The 18,596-nt window shown below is 33.9% G+C and overlaps 1 protein-coding gene across 1 annotated transcript; it reads left to right on the top strand.

Annotated features, from left to right (window-relative positions):
- Positions 1-2,356: 2,356 nt before the first annotated feature.
- Positions 2,357-17,160, top strand: LOC132729330 (arginine-glutamic acid dipeptide repeats protein-like). Its single transcript, XM_060715080.1, has 7 exons — positions 2,357-2,509; positions 2,619-2,691; positions 5,757-5,850; positions 6,587-6,730; positions 8,607-8,691; positions 9,162-10,114; positions 10,709-17,160. The coding sequence occupies exons 1-7, from the start codon at positions 2,468-2,470 to the stop codon at positions 11,151-11,153; spliced, it is 1,836 nt and encodes a 611-aa protein (XP_060571063.1). The 5' UTR covers positions 2,357-2,467; the 3' UTR covers positions 11,154-17,160.
- Positions 17,161-18,596: the final 1,436 nt, after the last annotated feature.

Genomic DNA, 18,596 nt, shown 5'->3' with positions numbered 1-18,596 from the left:
TTTCACCTACCCACATTTTGTTACTGAGGTTATTGTCGGGCTCAAAAAAAGCCACGTTTTATCCCTGTGACAATTCAACTTAGGGTCTAGGGTATGGATCATCAACCTGCTTCCTTTTCTTGATAGAAGTTAGCAAATGGCGGTTCCACACAGCCCTCAACTTTTCTTTCAAGATGGAAAACACACTAAGGCCCAATATGTCACTTATCACCTCCACGGTATATCTTAATCCATCAATTACGGCTTTGAAAGTGCTGATGTCTTTTCCAGAGGTAGCGGAAATTCGGCCGCCCAGGGCAGGGTTCATTCTTAACGTTAGTTCTACCCTCCTTAAACATTGACACCCACCTGGCAATGTATGATGTAGAAGGGCATTCTCCCAATAAACTTAATCTAAATCCGTTTTAATAATAACCCACGAATTTTGCAAAAAAGCTCTTTGCTCCTCTCTCAAATCGCAACACATATTAAAATGACCTACTAAAATTTTTATTGCACGTGCAAATTGTGCGAAAATAGACTGTTGGTTAGAAAAATCAATAATCTGCAAATCATTGTAAAATTGAATTGTTGTAACTAAATAAATATACCCCGCGTATATTGCATTCTTTAGTTCCCAGACTTTTTGAACTGGGCTTAAGTTTTCCACACCAAATAAGCCAGACTTCGGACTCCATGGACTCGGCGTTGTTGAGGATTCGGCATGTCAAAGTCCACTGTACCTAGAGGCTGATATCAAACGTGTGCTTACAATTGTTACTCTGTTTTTAGAGTATTTTCAGTTCTGTGCTTTTGCAAGATATGGAGATTGGTTAGAATAACTTTAACTATCAATATCGAAACAAAAGTGGGGGTTTATGGACATTAACGACCGATTTAAGTTTTATATTTTCCGTTTATTTCATCTGTCAGTTTCAGCAAAAAGAAGATCTGAATTTTTCTCAACCGCTATTTTCATCAATGTACATGTAGGTTTTTTACTTGAATATTTGTTTGACAATTAATAAACAAATTTATCATTTTTTCAGTTCTCCAATTTTGGTGATTTTCATATATTTTTAATTATTTTCACATAGATTGAGAAATTTTTGGCGCAGGCGTCGGTTAATAAATATTTTGAGCAGTGCAAACTTGTCTTTTACAAAGGTTCAGAACTCAAAAAAGAGTCAACGAATCACGTAACTTAGAGGGTTTTTTTTACAACAGAAAGGTATATAATGCATGACCTTAATATTATGTATGTGTTGTACAGTAAAGGTCTGTGTGCATTTACATGTATTGGTGTTTATGTGGTGTATTATTTATTGTGTATCAAGTTTCCCGTTTTCTAAGAAAAAAAAACATTGCATATTGACTTATATGTAGATCTTCTGTCAATTTGAGGCAATAAAATATATACATACATTGTACATGTATATGGAAACCAGACAATGGATGCATATTCATCTTTTATCCGGAAGAGATTTGTGGAAGCAATCTTACTTTTTCATTATCAGTGGAATTGTTTCTTAATGAATATTTGGAAAAAAAGTGATTCCTGGGAAGAATTAAAAACAGAAAAAATAAACGAAAATTGCAGGCTTGGTTTGATTGAGTCTGTACATGAGTGATAATGAAAAAGTGCAACATAATTAAGCCGAGTCTAGCTATGGTCTTTTAAGCATATTTTTTAACTCATTGTAATAAAGTTAAGATGACAATTCCGGTCTGAAGTCACAGAATTAAGATTGTGTCTATGTAAAATAGTGTTTAGTTGTTTATTTAAACGTCATTATTATGTATAGATCGGATTAAAGTCAGAAATCCATACTTTCTCCCAGATTTCCATTCGAGAAAGATCTCCGTGGAGGTATTTTTAATCTAAGGGATAATTTATACTGAACTAGACTGTTGCGTCATCAGCAAGTAATTGTAGAGTAAAAATAGAAGTAACAATGGAGAGGAGTTAATATGTGTAAAAAAAAGAAGCAGAGAAGTCTTGGGTACCCCACCCCTGAGATGACCGGATGTTGTGTAGATTTGTTTTCAAGAATACTTTCTAGAATAACAGTTTGAGTATAAGAAATGGGCGCGACTTATTAAAAAAGCAACTGTATTAAATAAATGTTATCCTAGAAGTCATATATATCAAACACAAAATTAAAATCATTGGGTAAGTCCAAGTCAGCAGGCCTATATTCTATTTAGTTCTGTCCATTGTTTTCTCGTTTAGGACACGTGCATTCTTTTACCTCTTTCCGTAACGTCTAACATTGAAGGTTATATGACATCCGCAGTATGAACACATCTGCGGATGTTTCAAAATTCAAAATTTCACTATTTTCATGTTTCAATTAAACCAGTGCTCGTGGTGCGGACGGCAGATTTTCAAAGATTTCGTACGGAACGGTACGTGATATGAACAAGATATAGCTATTCTCAAAAATCGAAATACTACTTCCTTCCGGTAAAAAGTGAAAGAAGGAAAATGCCGAGCAAGAAAAAGAAATACAATGCAAGATTTCCCCCGGTAAGTGTCTACAAATTCATTGTTACCGTTTTAATTTGTAATGAATTTCTCCCCATTAGTGCAAACATACAAAAGATTTGTGTTACCCCGGTTGTCTTGTACATTATAGGCACGAATTAAGAAGATTATGCAGACGGACGAAGAGGTTGGGAAAGTTGCTGCTGCTGTGCCTGTCATCATATGTATCCTTTGTAAATGTATACAGAAAGTCAAAAAAATGAAAAAAATGTATGTTTTTCTATACACACAGTCACTCGTCATTGCAAGATAATTTGTGTTCTAAAAAGTGTGAAATCGGTGATTTTTACAATTTTTTTTCAGTGTTACTGTGGGACCTACATTAATTGTATCTAAAGGTAGTGGCTAGCCGTACAGGCCATATTGCTAGCCAAAATAGCTGTACGTGAGTCACATACGACTAGCCTATATGCACTGTGAAAAGGTGTAAAGATTGATATTAGGTATGTGACATGATCTAGTGGTCCTCTATAGAGTGTTCAAATAATGCCCATATAATAAAAAGAGGCCCCGCTTATCAATTTTTAGCTCACCTGTCACATAGTTGTCTGTTTGGTCTGTTTTACTGTTTCAATGCATAAAGTTATATTGGAAGTTGCTTGTATTTAGTTTCCTATGACAACCAAACAAGGGTGATAATTGAAAACCTGGTTTTGTTGTGTTGCCATGTTTCTTGTTAATCATTTTATCTCCAGATTGTATTCAGCTAAAAAGTGTAAAGTCTTCGTATAAATAAAAAATATGTTCATTTATTTGTAGTCTTTGTTATTCTCTGACAGTTTTACACATTGGCCACAAAATATTGTGACATACGTTTTTGCGATGTTATTGACACTTTTAACCTGATTCCAAAAGATATTTGTCAACATATTATGATATATATCTCAACAAGACTAAGTGCAGTTTTGAAACTAAGTCACCCGATCAGATCTTGGGAAAACCTTTGTAAAACTCACCTTTTACCCAGTTCAATTGAAAAACTAAGAATGTTTGTCTTCACAAACTCTAAATACAGGCATACACCCATGCCTCAGGTGAGCAACCCAGGGCCCTCTTTTATTTCTTAATGAATTGTCTTAATACATTGACACATCGACCATTTGGAGAAGACCTTAAGGTAGATCAACATCATCCTGTTGAATAATTTAAGTACAACCTGGATCTGTAAATGACCTTAGATATGAATTTTGAGTTACATTTGTAAAAGAAAATTGTGCAATATTTTCTTCAGCCATGTTTGACTTTAGAAATAAGGAAAAGTTGAGAGTTGTCACTGCTCAGCGGTGGCTTGAGTTTCCAAAAGAAATGGGAAATTGTCCATGCTTAAAATAGCCTTATGCTATTCTGTAACTGATTGAATTTACAGACCCTAATAGCTAATAACATTTAAGAAGGATATAAACTGATGATCATTTTTTTTGACATTTTGTCTTTTTAGCTTGACTATTCGATAAGAATAAGTAAAGCTATCCTAGTCACCTGAGTGTAGGCATAACCACTTATGTTAAAGTTTGTGTATCACCTCAAATATTTTCAAAGTCCATTGTCATATGGATTTGTAACTTTGCACATTTGTTAACCATCATGTCCCCAACCTGTAGACAGGATAAGGTAATTCTATCAAGCATTTTGACAGAATTATGTCCCTTTTTCGACTTAGAATTTACATTAATGTTTGCATACCACCTCAAATATTTTCAATGTGCATTTACATATGGCTTTGAAACTTTGCACTATTGTTCACCATCATGCCCCCAACCTATATACAGGAGAAGGTAACTCTATCAAACATTTTGACAGAATTATGCCCCTTTTTCAACTAGACAATTTACGTTAAAGTTTGCGTACTATCTCAGATATTTTCATATTTCATGGACATCTGGATTTTAAACAAGCTGAAATTTATACACTTCTTTGAGAGCATTATAGGACTCTTTCCAAGGCCTATAACTGTAAGATGGATTTGAAATTTTTTTTGCTCCTTTGATGAAATTTTACATTTTCAAGGCTCTTTTACTATCAGGCACTAGGAATAGTTGAGCCTGCTGTCCTACTGACAGCCCTTGTTTGAGTTTTCATAATATTTGTAAGTTGTAAATATCTGTAATCTAGGTACATGTAATAAGCCTCAGAGTTTTTTTCTCTGAAAATCATGACACTTCTTGAGTGCACTAACTATGCTGCTGTAAGATGCATAATTTTATTGATTAAATCTTTGTCTCCTTTTTGGTCAATGTCATGCTTTGGGTATTAGCAATTGTAAAATAAATTTACTTTGTCCATGAAATAAATTGTCACATATAAGAGAGTGGCTAGACATTTTGGTCCCATACTGCTAGCCAAAAGTTCGAGCCCAATGTAAGTCATGTACAGCAATACACACTGTAGCACAGGCATTTTGCTAATTTGTCTTGCTATAAAAGGCATCAAATGCCTCAGAAACAAATATTTTTTTACTTCTTTAGGAAGGGCTAACATGAATTCTATAATATTTAAATAATAGTTTAAGAGAATGTTTTATGCTTTTTACCTAAAGAAAGTAGCAACAAATATGAAATATTTTGTCATAAAAGTAGCAAAATGTAAACAAAAAAGTATTTTGACTTCCGTACGAAATGCACATTCACTATAGCTGTACTATTTGCCAAGAAACAACAGATGAAAAATATGGTTCAGGTTATTGGCCAATGAGTAACTTTTTGGATGCCATAAAGGTACACCAAATATTATAATACTTTGAGAAATAAAATTGAAAGAATTTCTGAGGCATAATGGGCATCTTATGGTAAAATTTTCATAAAATAATCTCCCATTGATCATCATGGCCCTCTTGTTTGTTAAAAACAACTTCTCATTGGGATTAAACCAGCATCTTTCAAATGTGTAGGGTACTTTAAAATTAATGGTTGATAAAAAAACAACCTTCCTATACTTTTCAGCAATGTTCCCTGAACTACATATTCACATATATATGCTTAACTTAAATACATTGTGATAAATCAATATTTAATATCTATTTTGTATAGGTGTTAATTTGAAACACTTTCACTCTTTTTTTTAACTTGTATGATAATTTTGATTAACACAAATCTATCCAGCATGATTTTTTATGCGATTTCATGTTTATTAATATTATGTATAACACACCTTTGATGCTTGGTAAATGGCAGAACAAAAATTGTAATATTCTGAATAAATTCTAATATTTGTTTTCTTTAACTGAGGTCAGCTCGAGCTCTAGAGTTGTTCATAGACTCTCTGATTGAAAAAACTGCATCAGTAACGAGAGCCAAAAATGCAAAGACACTCTCCTCCTCACATGTGTAAGTACATCTTTTAATAATTTTGTAGAAAAAGAAAACATGCATTTAAACATCATCACATATCAGTATCTATTCCTGTTTGTGATTTCATGTTATTTAGAGGATTTTTTTCAAAACCTGGCTTATCATAAAAGAAACAGTTAAAAATAGTTCAAATTTGCAGTCAGGAATATGTGTCTGTATTCATTTGACATTTTGTTGGAAATGTTGTGTTCTGATATACTATTGTGTGGAATGTCAATACTCAGGACACTGTGAAATTGGAATTTAATGATGTATGATATCTACTTTTGGTGTGTGTTTATATATCAAACAGAATTAAACAAAATAAGAATTGTTGTTAATCAGCGTTAAACAGAATGTTTGTGTGTGCGTGTGTGCATCTGAACTTGTCCATGCCATCACTTCTTCGAACATGGAGGAATTTTCAAATAACATGAATTGAGTTTTTCAGGCACATATGTTCGTCATGAGACTTTGTGTCATGCATGTGAACTGGGTCAGTGGTCAAGGTCACCTAAGATAATGCGATGTAGAGATTTTGCCTTGGGTATAAAGAGGATGTGTATATAAAGAGAATCTCACCAATGTATACATCTTTCTAGCTTAAAGGTTCAGGTTTGAATTAAGACGAGTGAACTAGACATTCTGCCCATGGGCATATCTAGTGTTAATGCTAAAAGAAATTGTGAATTCTAGGTTGGTAAGGTAAAGCATTTTGTATCTGTTTCAACAGGAAACAAGCTATACATTCCGAGAAGACTTTTGATTTTTTACGAGAACTGGTGAAGAATGTACCGGACCACCAGACAGAGGAGGAAATGGACACATCGGCATCTTCTTCTACCGCAGCTGTAGAGAAAAAACCTAAAGTTCAAAGGTTTCCATTATCTATATAGAGGATATATGTTTGTTGTGTGTAAGATGAAATTTTATTTCATCGAGTGGGCTTTAAAAACAGTATTCTCACATTTTAAAGTTCACGAGATGAAATAAAATTACATCTTACACAACAAACAAACAAATTTTCTTTTTATTTTATGCTTTAAAACAAGTTAAAACGAAATTTGCTTAATATTAATGTTAATTTATTAAAATCTTGTTTTCCCCATTGTGAGCCTATTTTAGTCAAATTTCACATTAAATACAAGAAGTCTTTGGCTGAAAAATAAGTTCGACAATCATCGTAAAATGGTGGTGATATTATTCATTTTATTAAAAAAATATGAATGATCGCTTGTTTTAATAATAAAAACAAACAATTCTACTGGGAGAAAAATTCCAACCATTCATCCATATTTCTGTTACTTACTGCGAATTTATATTAGACAGGGATTTTTTTTGCTTATTTTATAGCCGTTATTGGGTCATATTCCCAATTGAAAATATTATATTATTTTCCCAATCCATAGGAAAAAATTCCCAATTGAAAGTTACAAAATAAAAATATTGAATAAAAATTCTAAAATCTTTGCAAATAAGGGTTTTTCTTCACTGTTATGGTGCTTAAATCCTTGAAGATGTCATCATAGACAGTAATTGTTTGCATCCATTTAATCACTGCACAATTTCAGTCATGCATTTTTTCCCCAATTTTTAACAAAACACCGCTGAAATTCCCAATTCCATGGGTATGGGTCGTGTTCCAAAAATCCTGGAAAAAATCCCTGTTAGACCTGGCTTTGTGAAGTGTTAGCGGCCGCCATTTTTAAAAAATGTTTATTTCACTGGAGGAAAATAATTGTGTTTGATTCAGAGGGATATCATTTGGATTTGTTAGTCATACACCTTTTTAAAAGAAAGAAAACTTATTTGAGGATTGTAACAGACAATAAATAAGTGTTGACAGATGTGTAAATATTCAAAAAGCGGCTAGGAAATTGGAAAACTTGGAATTCTTACGAACACTTGGTTGTTTACTTGTTCTTCGGGCTGATGGCTGTCATTGCTTTTCAAGTTTTCATAAAGAATAAGGCAGTTATTGCTTGTAGGATATTTAAATATGCCTAAATTTCATCAAGAGCAGTTTTGCATGTGGATGGAATGTATTTTTCAGACTGTAAAAATGAAACAAAAAAATTAGAGACGATATTTGGTGATTTGAATGAATAGAAGTAAGTTTTCTTCTTATTATTTCTTTTGACAATTAAGTTATTTATCAATTTCAGCTTTGCGTTTCTTTAAACAGCCTGACATTGTCAGAATTTTCAGCAAAAATAAAATTGAGGTACCACATGGGGAAAATCAAGTAGTTTCGTCATTGAAAAGTGTGAAATTATATTTTCATAATTTTCACTGTGAAATTATCAGATATAATTTTCACGGATAAATTAGTAATTCACTGAAAAGCATAAAATAAAATTATCCAAACTGCTTTTAATACAGAATATTATAAAAAAATAATGTTGCTCATGACAGTGGGTCAAGAGATATAGTAGGTAGATAGTAGCATTAGTAACTTGCATTTTCACATATTGGATAATAGCAAATTCTTTCAAAGATATTTTTAGACAAAGCTTCATGAGTAAAACTCTAGAATAGAATAGGTTAAGGAGGATGAGGTAAAATATTTTTATAAAAAACTAAAAATGCTAAGAAGGCTCTGGTCAAAGAAGGCTTGAGGAAGATGATGATCTTGTAAGAAAGCTTAGATAATAAATTTCTATTTATAGACCCCAAAAGCCTATGAAGGAAGGGAAAGACCAAAGAAGAATTAAATTATACAACAAATTATGATTTATAAATTCTATTTATAGACCAAAAAAGCCACGAGAAGAAGGGGCTCGAGGTCGAGGTAGGCCAAGGAAGGTGAAGGTTGAAGAAAAAAAAGACTCTGCTTCAGTAAGATTTCTGTCAAGTCTCTTTAAATACAAGCTAAAAAATACACAAATATTTTAAAAATTATGCAGCCTAAGTAAAAAGGGACAAACCCAACGTGACCCCATTACAGACTTTATCATTGAAAAATGAAAATTGTGACCTTTTTCAATTTCAAGCAATTAATCTCAAGTTAGCGCTTAAGATCTAAAATGAATTAATGACAACTCTTGTTAATGTTTTTGTTAACTTTTCTTATTTAATCTTCAGCGTAAATAGCATAGAGTAGACCTTTAATTTGCTTGTTTGTTTTTGGGTTTTTTTGTAGTCAAAGGTGTACATGTTGTGCAGTTATATATAGTGGTTCTACCAAGATGTCTTCATGTGCCTGATTCACAGAAGGGTGTTTTGGGTCACCTATACCATTAATAACTGTGCAGCCAGAAATGTTACAAACATTGTAGGTTTGAATAATGTCTGTTATTTTCTTACAGGAGGTAAGTGATGAGGAAACAGAGACAGACGAGGAGGTGACAGCTGATGAAGATTCTCAACAACAACAACAACAACAAAATACCCCATCCCAATCTACATCACACACTCAACAACCACCTCAGCTTAAGGGAAGTGGTATATTACCCCAAGAACAGGGTGGTCAAATGCTACCCACTGGACAAAGTGGTCAAATGTTACCCCAAGGTCAGAGTAGTACTCAAATGTTGCAAGGTAGTTCTCAAATGTTATATCAAGGACAAAGTAGCAATCAGATGTTGCATCAAGGACTGATAAATGCTCCAGGAGGGCATCAAGGACCTTACGGTTCTGAAATGTCCCAACAAGCACGATATAGTGCAGAAAATTTATCCCAGGGAACTTCCTTGTGTCCTGAACAGCAACAGGGCTCTATGATGAGTAAACCCCAAGCACAGACTTCATCCTTACCTCTTGTTCAAAGCACAGCTGGACCTGAAGCCCAGGTCCAACCATCTCCAGGAATACCTGATAAACAGGAGGAAGTATCACATTTGCCATATCCTGTTCATTCTCAGAGCCAGCATAGAATGCCACAAGGATTCCCTCCACAAACAAATATTTCAATGCATAATATGATATATCCACAGTATCCTTTTATGCCAGGTGGACAACCTATGCCATATATACATCCACAATCTGCTGTTGGTACAATACCTCCAAACACTGGTACGAATCCTGTACCACAGTCTACAGGATCAATACCACCACAATTTATACCAGGTCATCCAGCCTATATGATGCCACATATGGCACAAAATGGCCCCATGCACCTAGGAGGTCCACCTGGCATGGGACCAGGAATGCCAGTAGGTCCACCACCACCCCTTGTTCCAATAAGTACACTGAAGAAGAGTCAAGGTGGTGATGGCGATGCCAATGTTCCACTAGATATGTCTTTGTCAGGGAAATCAAGGTAAATAAATATAATTGAGCCGCGTCACAACAAAACCAACATAGTGCGTTTGCGACCAGCATGAATCCAGACCAGCCTGCGCATCCGCGCAGTCTGATAAGGATCCATGCTGTTCGCCTACCAACCCTATTACAAGTAGAGAAACTGATAGCGAACAGCTTGGATCCTGATCAGACTGTGCGGATGCGCAGGCTGGTCTGGATCCATGCTGGAGGCAAACCCACTATGTTGGTTTTGTCATGAAGCGGCTCATATGTAAATATATATACTAGTATTACAATTTTTCAAATCATGATATTGACATCTGTAAATGAAGGAGTAAAGTTCTTTATTGTCATCAAAATAATTTTATGGAAAGTGAAGTTCACAATTATTTAGAAATTTATGTTGTCATGAATATCCAAATTCTGATTTTCTTTTAAAATGTATTTTATTATTAGTTATATTTTTTAAAAAGGCCAGAATATTTCTAAAAGTGTATAACAGCTCAGTCACTAAACAACATTATTCTGTGCAGTAACTCAAACTATTTAATCATGAAAATGTGTTAAGTGTGAAATGATATTTTCTGATCTTGTTATGTTGATATTTCAGATCTCAGACCTCAACTGTACCAAACCCACCATCTTTGTCTCAGATCCCCACACCTCGAGGTATGCTTCCCCTCCCCGGCCCTGCATTCATGCCACCTCAACATGAGATGCCTCCTGTACCCTACTCACAAAGTTTTCCACAATGGAGAATGAATAGTGAAATTAATCAAAACATTCAGGAGACTGGTTACAGATCTCAAATATCGGGACCACCGCCTTTAGTTAGTTCAGCCGTTACACAGTCTGTTGTTGCTGTGACAGAAAATGGCAAGCATAAACAGAATAATAACTCAGCAGGAATTGTTGCAAAAAAGTCAAAACAGAAAAACACTTCAGAAAATCCAGGGGAGGAGAAAAGTGTATCATTTCCAAGTCTTGCGAACATCATGAATATGAAACCAGTGAAAACTGATGAGAGTGAAGCTGATGATGATTATGATACTTGATATTGTTGTATGAAAACATCTGCAGATCTGAATGCTGGATATAAGTGCTATTGTTTTAGAAGTGTATAAACTCTGTTTGCATGATAAATATGTTTATATATCCCCATCAAGGGTTATATAATAGTGATGGTGTGAATGGCTGTACATTTGGATTGTCTGTCGGAAATATTTTGTCTATAATTATCAAAAAGTAGATTAGTAATTGACTTAAATTTAAATATTGATAGATTCGAACTTAGGAGGGGTGCACTTTTCTAGAGTTGTAATCCTAGTTTTTGAATTATCTCTCTTAGATTGAGTAAAATTTTTAAATTCTGATTCAAAAACTAGCCCCTGGATTAACCAAAAACATAAAAAAATGATGAAAGCAAATTAGGAAATTATAATATTAAACTTTGTTAAGAAATTACTTTGAAATGTGTGAGTTTAATTGACTTAAATCTATAGATTTGACAAGGAGAACTGCAGTGCTCAAGGACTAGGTATATTTTTCCAAAATATGCAAAGATAAAATTATACAGTTTCAATTGTTTTGAATGTTATGTTGTTCAACAGAAACAAAGTGAATAGATCTATGTACTTATAACACAGATAAGGTATTTATTTGATTTGCTGTATATCAAATTTTCTCCCACCTAATTGTTGATGTTAAGAAAGTCATGTTAGATAGATTATTTTGTCCAGCTTTGTCCATAATTTATGAGCTTGATTTTGAATATAGTTTTATTCTAGTTTAACCTTGAGTGGTTATATAGTGTTCCTGTTGTTATTGTTTTCTTTCTTTCATTGTATGAAGCATCAGTACTTAGTATATGGATTGGATGTCAGAAAAGTCCAGCTCTTTTGATTCATCATTAGGTGTAATCTTTAAGCATTGATTAAGAAAAAGGGCAGGGAAACTGCCTTGAGTCATGTTACCTGTTACCCTATGTCCTATGTTTCAATTTGAAACAATGCAAAAGATAGAGTTTAAAATTACAAGATAGTTAAACATTCTATATTGTCACTGGTAATGTGTAACACTTTCTTATGAAAAATTTCAAATTGGGAAAAATTTGATGTATGACATGACATTATTGAAAATTAAACTGTATCCCTTGCATTGTGTCAAAAATGCCTTCCACAGAATTCTAAAACACTTGAGCAAATGTGACATAATATATCTAGACTAGATACTGTTATGATTCTAATATACTGCACTAGCAATCTATCTACATTTAATGTCTCAAGTTTGTGCTGTTATTTTATATTGTTGTGAACTGCTGTGTTCATGTATAATATACATTGTGTATATACATGTTCTTGTTAATTTACCACCTCCAGTCTGGTTTCTTCTATGTACAAGGTTTATACTGTACAAGGTTTATACTTGGACAGGTTGTTATTAATAAGATTAAAATAAAACAATGCTAGATTCTATTGAAGATAGGCATCTTTTGGGAAAAAAACATGAAAGTAAAAGGGTGGGAGAATTCTCACTAGCATGTTTCTTATCCATAATTTGAAACTAATACTGACAATATATGTACATTTATTACACTGTTGGAATTTTGACAACACTTTAAAGAGAAAGACTGTATGAAATTAAATTGATTCTCAAGAGCTGAAAATTTTGGAAGGTAAAAAAAATTACGCTTCAGTTGGATTGAAGTTGGGATTATACAATAGACTGAAGTCAGTAATGTAAAATAATTGAAATGTAAAACAAGTGCTATATTGTATATAGAAAGAACAGTGATGCATAATACTATAATCAGTTGGCATGTTTTAGAACAAATTATACTCTAGCTGTTTAGTGTACACTATAGAATGTTCCTAGTTTAGACACAAATGAGTTATTAATTAATCAAACTATTGATTGTTCTTCAAGCATGTCACTTGTTATTTTGTGAGATTACCATAATGATACAGATTATTGCTGATTATTTTACGTCTTTGATTTCTTATTTTTTTGCTTATGATTATCATAAAATGTTTAAGTTTGATAAATTAATGTTATAAGCTCATATTTGTCAAGTGACGAGAGCTTTGATAAAGTAGCATCAGTTATTGTTAGTTTTTCCTTTGGATATATTTGTTATATATTATGATTGTATTGTATGCACCTATCAGTGTTTTGTTACAGGGGAGAGATAGTGACAGGCATACCATTATTGACATCAAGGAATTTTAATCTCATCATGGGAAATGGACACAAATTTTTTATTCTGCCTCAGTGTGAAATTGATGGGTAAATCATCTCCCAATATGGAAATTTGATAGTATACAGACATTTGTTCCACTCACAGGACATTTGACAGATTTCATGATTTTCTAATGTCAGAGTTACATATGTTAGCCTGCTGTCCCACCTCTAAGGCAAAATATTGATAGGTGCATTTTAGGAAAACCCTAAGATATTGTTTTATGTAAAGCATTGTTGAATGAAGAAAACTATTATTTTTATACAGTGTTTGTAAAAAAGAAGTTTCTCTAACTGCTTATATTTGTTACAATTTGTTAGCATTAGTTAAAAAATTGCCTTCTAGAATATTTTCTATGAAAATTTTAAGTTTTAATTGATTCATGTGATTCTGTTGATAGTTTTTGTTCATTTTGTTATTCTTCTCATCATAATGATAGTTATCTGATTTAAGTCAAGCAATTTTGAAAAAGCACCTGTCACCATTCTATTAAGTAAGAAATAAAAGTCAATTTTAAATATACATGTATGCTCAGAATTGACCAATGTCAAATGATTGTTAACATCACAAAGTCTTGGTTGTTTTGTAAGTATGCAGGTTCCTCAGACAGTGTAGCTTCCAAGTCCAATAAATCTTGCTTATATTTGGTGTCTCCCAGACCAAAAACTGGCTTGCTTACATTTGGGTCCTCCCAGGCCAATAACTGACTTGCTTACATTTGGTTCATGAGTAAATTTGGTTCCTCACAGGCCAATAACTTGCTTGCTTGCATTTGGTTTCTCCCAGTCCAATAACTTACTTGGTACATTTGAATCCTCCCAGCTCATTAACTTGCTTGCTTACATTTGTTTTCTCCAAGGCCAATCACTCCCTCCCTTGTCTACATTTGGTTCCTCCCAGGCCAATAACTTACTTGCTTACATTTGATTTCTCACAGGCCAATAACTCCCTTGTCTACATTTGGTTCCTCCCAGGCCAATATCTTACTTGCTTACATTTGGTTTCTCAAAGGCCAATAACTTTCTTGTCTACATTTGGTTCCTCACAAGCCAATAACTTACTTGCTTAAATTTGGTTTCTCATAGGCCAATAACTCCCTTGTCTACATTTGGATCCTCCCAGGCCAATAACTTACTTGCTTACATTTGTTTTCTCCCAGGCAAATAACTCCCTTGTCTACATTTGGTTCCTCCCAGGCCAATAACTTACTTGTTTACATTTGGTTCCTCCCAGGCCAATAACTTACTTGTTTACATTTGGTTAGTCACATGCCAATAAATTAATTGCTTACATTTGGTTTCTGCCAGGCCAATAACTTAATTGCTTACATTTGGTTTCTCAAAGGCCAATAACTTTCTTGTCTACATTTGGTTCCTCACACAGGCCAATAACTCCCTTGTCTACATTTGGTTCCTCCCAGGCCAATAACTTACTTGCTTACATTTGTTTTCTCCCAGGCCAATAACTCCCTTGTCTACATTTGGTTCCTCCCAGGCCAATAACTTACTTGTTTACATTTGGTTCCTCCCAGGCCAATAACTTACTTGTTTACATTTGGTTAGTCACATGCCAATAAATTAATTGCTTTCATTTGGTTTCTGCCAGGCCAATAACTTAATTGCTTACATATGGTTTCTCCCAGGCCAATAACTTACTTATATATAACAAGACAGCTCTTCTTGAATTTTACACATATAATTTTGTTTTCAGTTATAGTGGTTCTATAATTGGCATTTCATGTTGTTGGTGATTTTATATATTGTGCTTACTATGCCTCTAATAGATTCATACTTGAGATGATGGAGAAATATACATGTAGTTACAACCAAAGTGAATGATTTATTTCTGAAATTTGGAAATGGCTGCGTAAATGTCTTTTTCTAGTATTGCTGTTAGAAACAATATGTTTTGAAAACTTGATGAGCTAAAAATGAACAAGTAATTAATTGTACAAAATTATTGTAATTATTCATATGAAGGTAAAATCCACCTGAAAAGCTCAATTGAGGAAGTGTCAGGTCCACTGACCTTGTTTGAGCCCTGGTGAAACATGTTGTTCTGTGGGTTTTTAGCTCACCTGTCACAAAGTGACATGGTGAGCTTTTGTGATCGCTTTTCGTCCGGCGTCCGGCCGTCATCCGTCCGTCCATCTTCTAATGAATGTCTACCAAGTTTGTTCAAATAAAAGCCCTGGGGTCAAAATTGGCCCCGCCCCAGGGGGTCATTGATTTTCCCTATATGCATATAGTAAAAACTTAAAAAATCTTCTTTTAAAGAACCCAAAGAGCTAGAGCTATGATATTTAGCATGAAACATCTTATAATGAGTGTCTACCAAGTTTGTTCAAATAAAAGCCCTTGGGTCAAAATAGGCTCCGCCCCAGGGGGTCATTGATTTTCCCTATATGCATATAGTAAAAACTTTAAATTTTTTTTTAAAAAGAACTCAAAGAGCTACAGCTAAGATATTTAGCATGAAACATGTTCTAATGGGTGTCTACCAAGTTTGTTCAAATGAAAGCCCTGGGGTCAAAATTGGCCCCGCCCCGGGGGTCATTGATTTTCCTTATTTGTGTATAGCAAAAACTTAAAAATCTTCTTTGAAAAAACCGAAATAGCTAGAGTTTAGATTTTAAGCATGAAACATCTTCTAGTAAGTGTCAAAAAAAAAGTTTTTCAAATAAAAGCCCTGGGGTCAAAACTGGCCCCGCTCCAGGGGTGTCATTGTTTTTAACTAATTATGTGTATAGTAAAAACTTAAAAAAATCTTCTTTTAAAAAATCCAATGAGCTAGAGCTTAGATGTTTAGCATGAAACATCTTCTTATGGGTGTCTACCAAGTTTGTTCAAGTAAAAGCCCTTGGGTTAAAATTGGCCCTGATTGGGGGGGGGGGGGATATTATTGTTTTTCATTATATGTGTGTTGTAAAAACTTAACATCATGAAACATCTTCTAATGGGTGTCTTCCAAGTTTGTTTAAATAGAAGCCCTGGGGTTTAAAGTGGCCCAGCTCCTGGGGCCTATATACAGGTGAGCGACCTCAGGGCCATCATGGACCTCTTGTTTTTGGTTGAGAACATTATGCCTGACTTTATGAAGATATTTGCTTAAATTACATGACATAGCTTGTTTTCAATGTACTGTAACCATTACATAGTTCTTCATATAATACACTTGTAATAAAGTGTTGGTTGTAAAATGTGAAAACAAGTTTATGTTTATTAATGTCAATGCGTTTAGTCAACAAAAAGAATCTCACATCCGTTGTCATGTAAAATCTTATTAAACTTGTCCAAGAAAACGTTATAAAGCTTGCCATAGGCTTGCTTTATTACAATTTCTTAAATTTTTTTAATAATTTTTTTTTTACTACATTGTCATTCAAGATCCCATATACATGTATATTTGCTGAAATACAGAATTGAGCAACATTTCATTATGTAACTGCCTTTTAATATAATTATTATATTATATTATTAATACTGTTAAAATTGTCACAAAATTCACTTAGGCATACATATTCCTAAGGTAAAACTTTGCTGGTCTCTGTTTAATCAAACTTGAATGAGCATTTAAGCAATGTACTACCTGAAGCATCAAAAAGTCTTATCTTCTTTTTGCTTCTATTATAATATTGTACATAAAAAGTGGCCAAATTTGCTAGATTTAAATGCTGAAAGGAATACCAGTTGTTCTATGTTGAATGATGCTATGTATAGTATAGAAGAACTCACAGTGTTTGACAAATAATTCTCATGTTGTTGATACATGTATGTAAAAACTTGTTACTTTGTTAAAAGATGCAATAAAATCATATAAAATTAGTTTTTCTTATATTCATTTCTTCTTGGAATGCATCTTAATTTTATGTTTGAAATTGAACATATTTTTGTTGGGCTTTATGTTGTACCAAGACTGTACAGGTCATATGGGATCTTTTAGCTTTACTGGTAGAAAAAGACCTCAGGTGCCCCTCTGTGCATTATTTCAGGCATGAGCAGGCACCTATGTAGAACCACCAGATTTTCGGTAAGCTAGCTGGATAGCTTCCTCACATGAATGAATTAATCCCTGGTGGGATTCAAAACCTACAGCAGTGAGGGGGAAATGATTTAAAGTCAAGGACCTTCACCACTCCGCCACAAATAATATAATCATAGACAGTTCTACAGCACTACTTGATATGAACAGGATTGTGGGAACTTAGCCGAGTATGTAGTATTTTTGTAAAAGTTGACATGTTAGGGAATATTTGCAAATGTATATGCTGACATGAATGAGCATAGGTCTCTAGCAGGTGGCCTAATGTCAACAAAGTAGACTGCACGATCTCGCAAAAACTGCCCAAAGATATTGGTCTGAAACCAAATTCAAACTTGAGCTGTTATTTATCATATTAAATCTGTGTACAAAATAGTATTAAAAGCTTTAGCCTTGGTCCAGAAAATATGAGAATGACCAACAAACTGACAAGCTCACCCCTGCATACTCCCATCCCTTTTAAACTTTGTTTAAGAAGGGTATTATAAAAAAACTCCAGTCAAGGTAGCTGGGTCTATGTGGCTAAGTGGTTGAAGTTTATGACTTCAAGTCACTTGTCCCTCAATTCTGTTGGTTTTTAATCCCCTGCATTGTAGCTGAGGGGATCCATCTGGCTGTCCATAACTTCATCAAGTCTGCTCCATAACTTTTGACCAATTGAAAAGTTTTTAAAATAACTCGATACAAATGGTCATCATTATGAGATGATATTAAATGCAACAACCAGGTTGATGCCCCAAGGGTCAAGGTCACTCTTAAAGGTCAAAGGTAAAAAAGCCTGCATTTTTTGTCTACTAACTTTAAAACTAATGAAAAGTTATAAAAATAATGATCACCATTCTGAGACTATGTGCAAAGCACAACAACCAGGTTGCTACCCCCAATGTCAAGGTCATTTGTAATGGTCAAATGAAAAAAAGTCAACATTTTGTGTCTGCTTCATAACTTTTAAATTAATGAAAAGTTATTAGCTTGACTATTATATAGTGAGAGCTATCCTACTCATCTGTGCCTCAGTGCAGGCTGCTGCATCATACTTTTAGTTATGTTTTTTCTTGTCACCCCACTAATATCCTATACCCTGTGAGGTATTTTCTTTGAAACTTTAAACATTTGATAGTGACATCAGACAAAATATTTGTACCTTGGCACAAATGATCATCATTAAGAGACCAACAACCCAGTACAAATTTTACTGTGGTATGGGATATAGCCATCT

This window comes from Ruditapes philippinarum, unplaced genomic scaffold, assembly GCF_026571515.1.
Source record: "Ruditapes philippinarum isolate M1 unplaced genomic scaffold, ASM2657151v2 ctg17_1_1_1_1, whole genome shotgun sequence".
NCBI lineage: Eukaryota > Metazoa > Mollusca > Bivalvia > Venerida > Veneridae > Ruditapes > Ruditapes philippinarum.
Note: the sequence above shows the minus strand (reverse complement) of the source record. Positions and strands in the feature narration are given on the sequence as shown.

Bases quoted from the DNA above. Each gene is read 5' to 3' on its own strand.
- LOC132729330 (XM_060715080.1), top strand. From the start codon at position 2,468: ATGCCGAGCAAGAAAAAGAAATACAATGCAAGATTTCCCCCG. The intron at 2,510-2,618 runs GTAAGTGTCTAC...TGTACATTATAG, and splicing joins ACAATGCAAGATTTCCCCCG to GCACGAATTAAGAAGATTAT. The intron at 10,115-10,708 runs GTAAATAAATAT...TTGATATTTCAG, and splicing joins TCTTTGTCAGGGAAATCAAG to ATCTCAGACCTCAACTGTAC.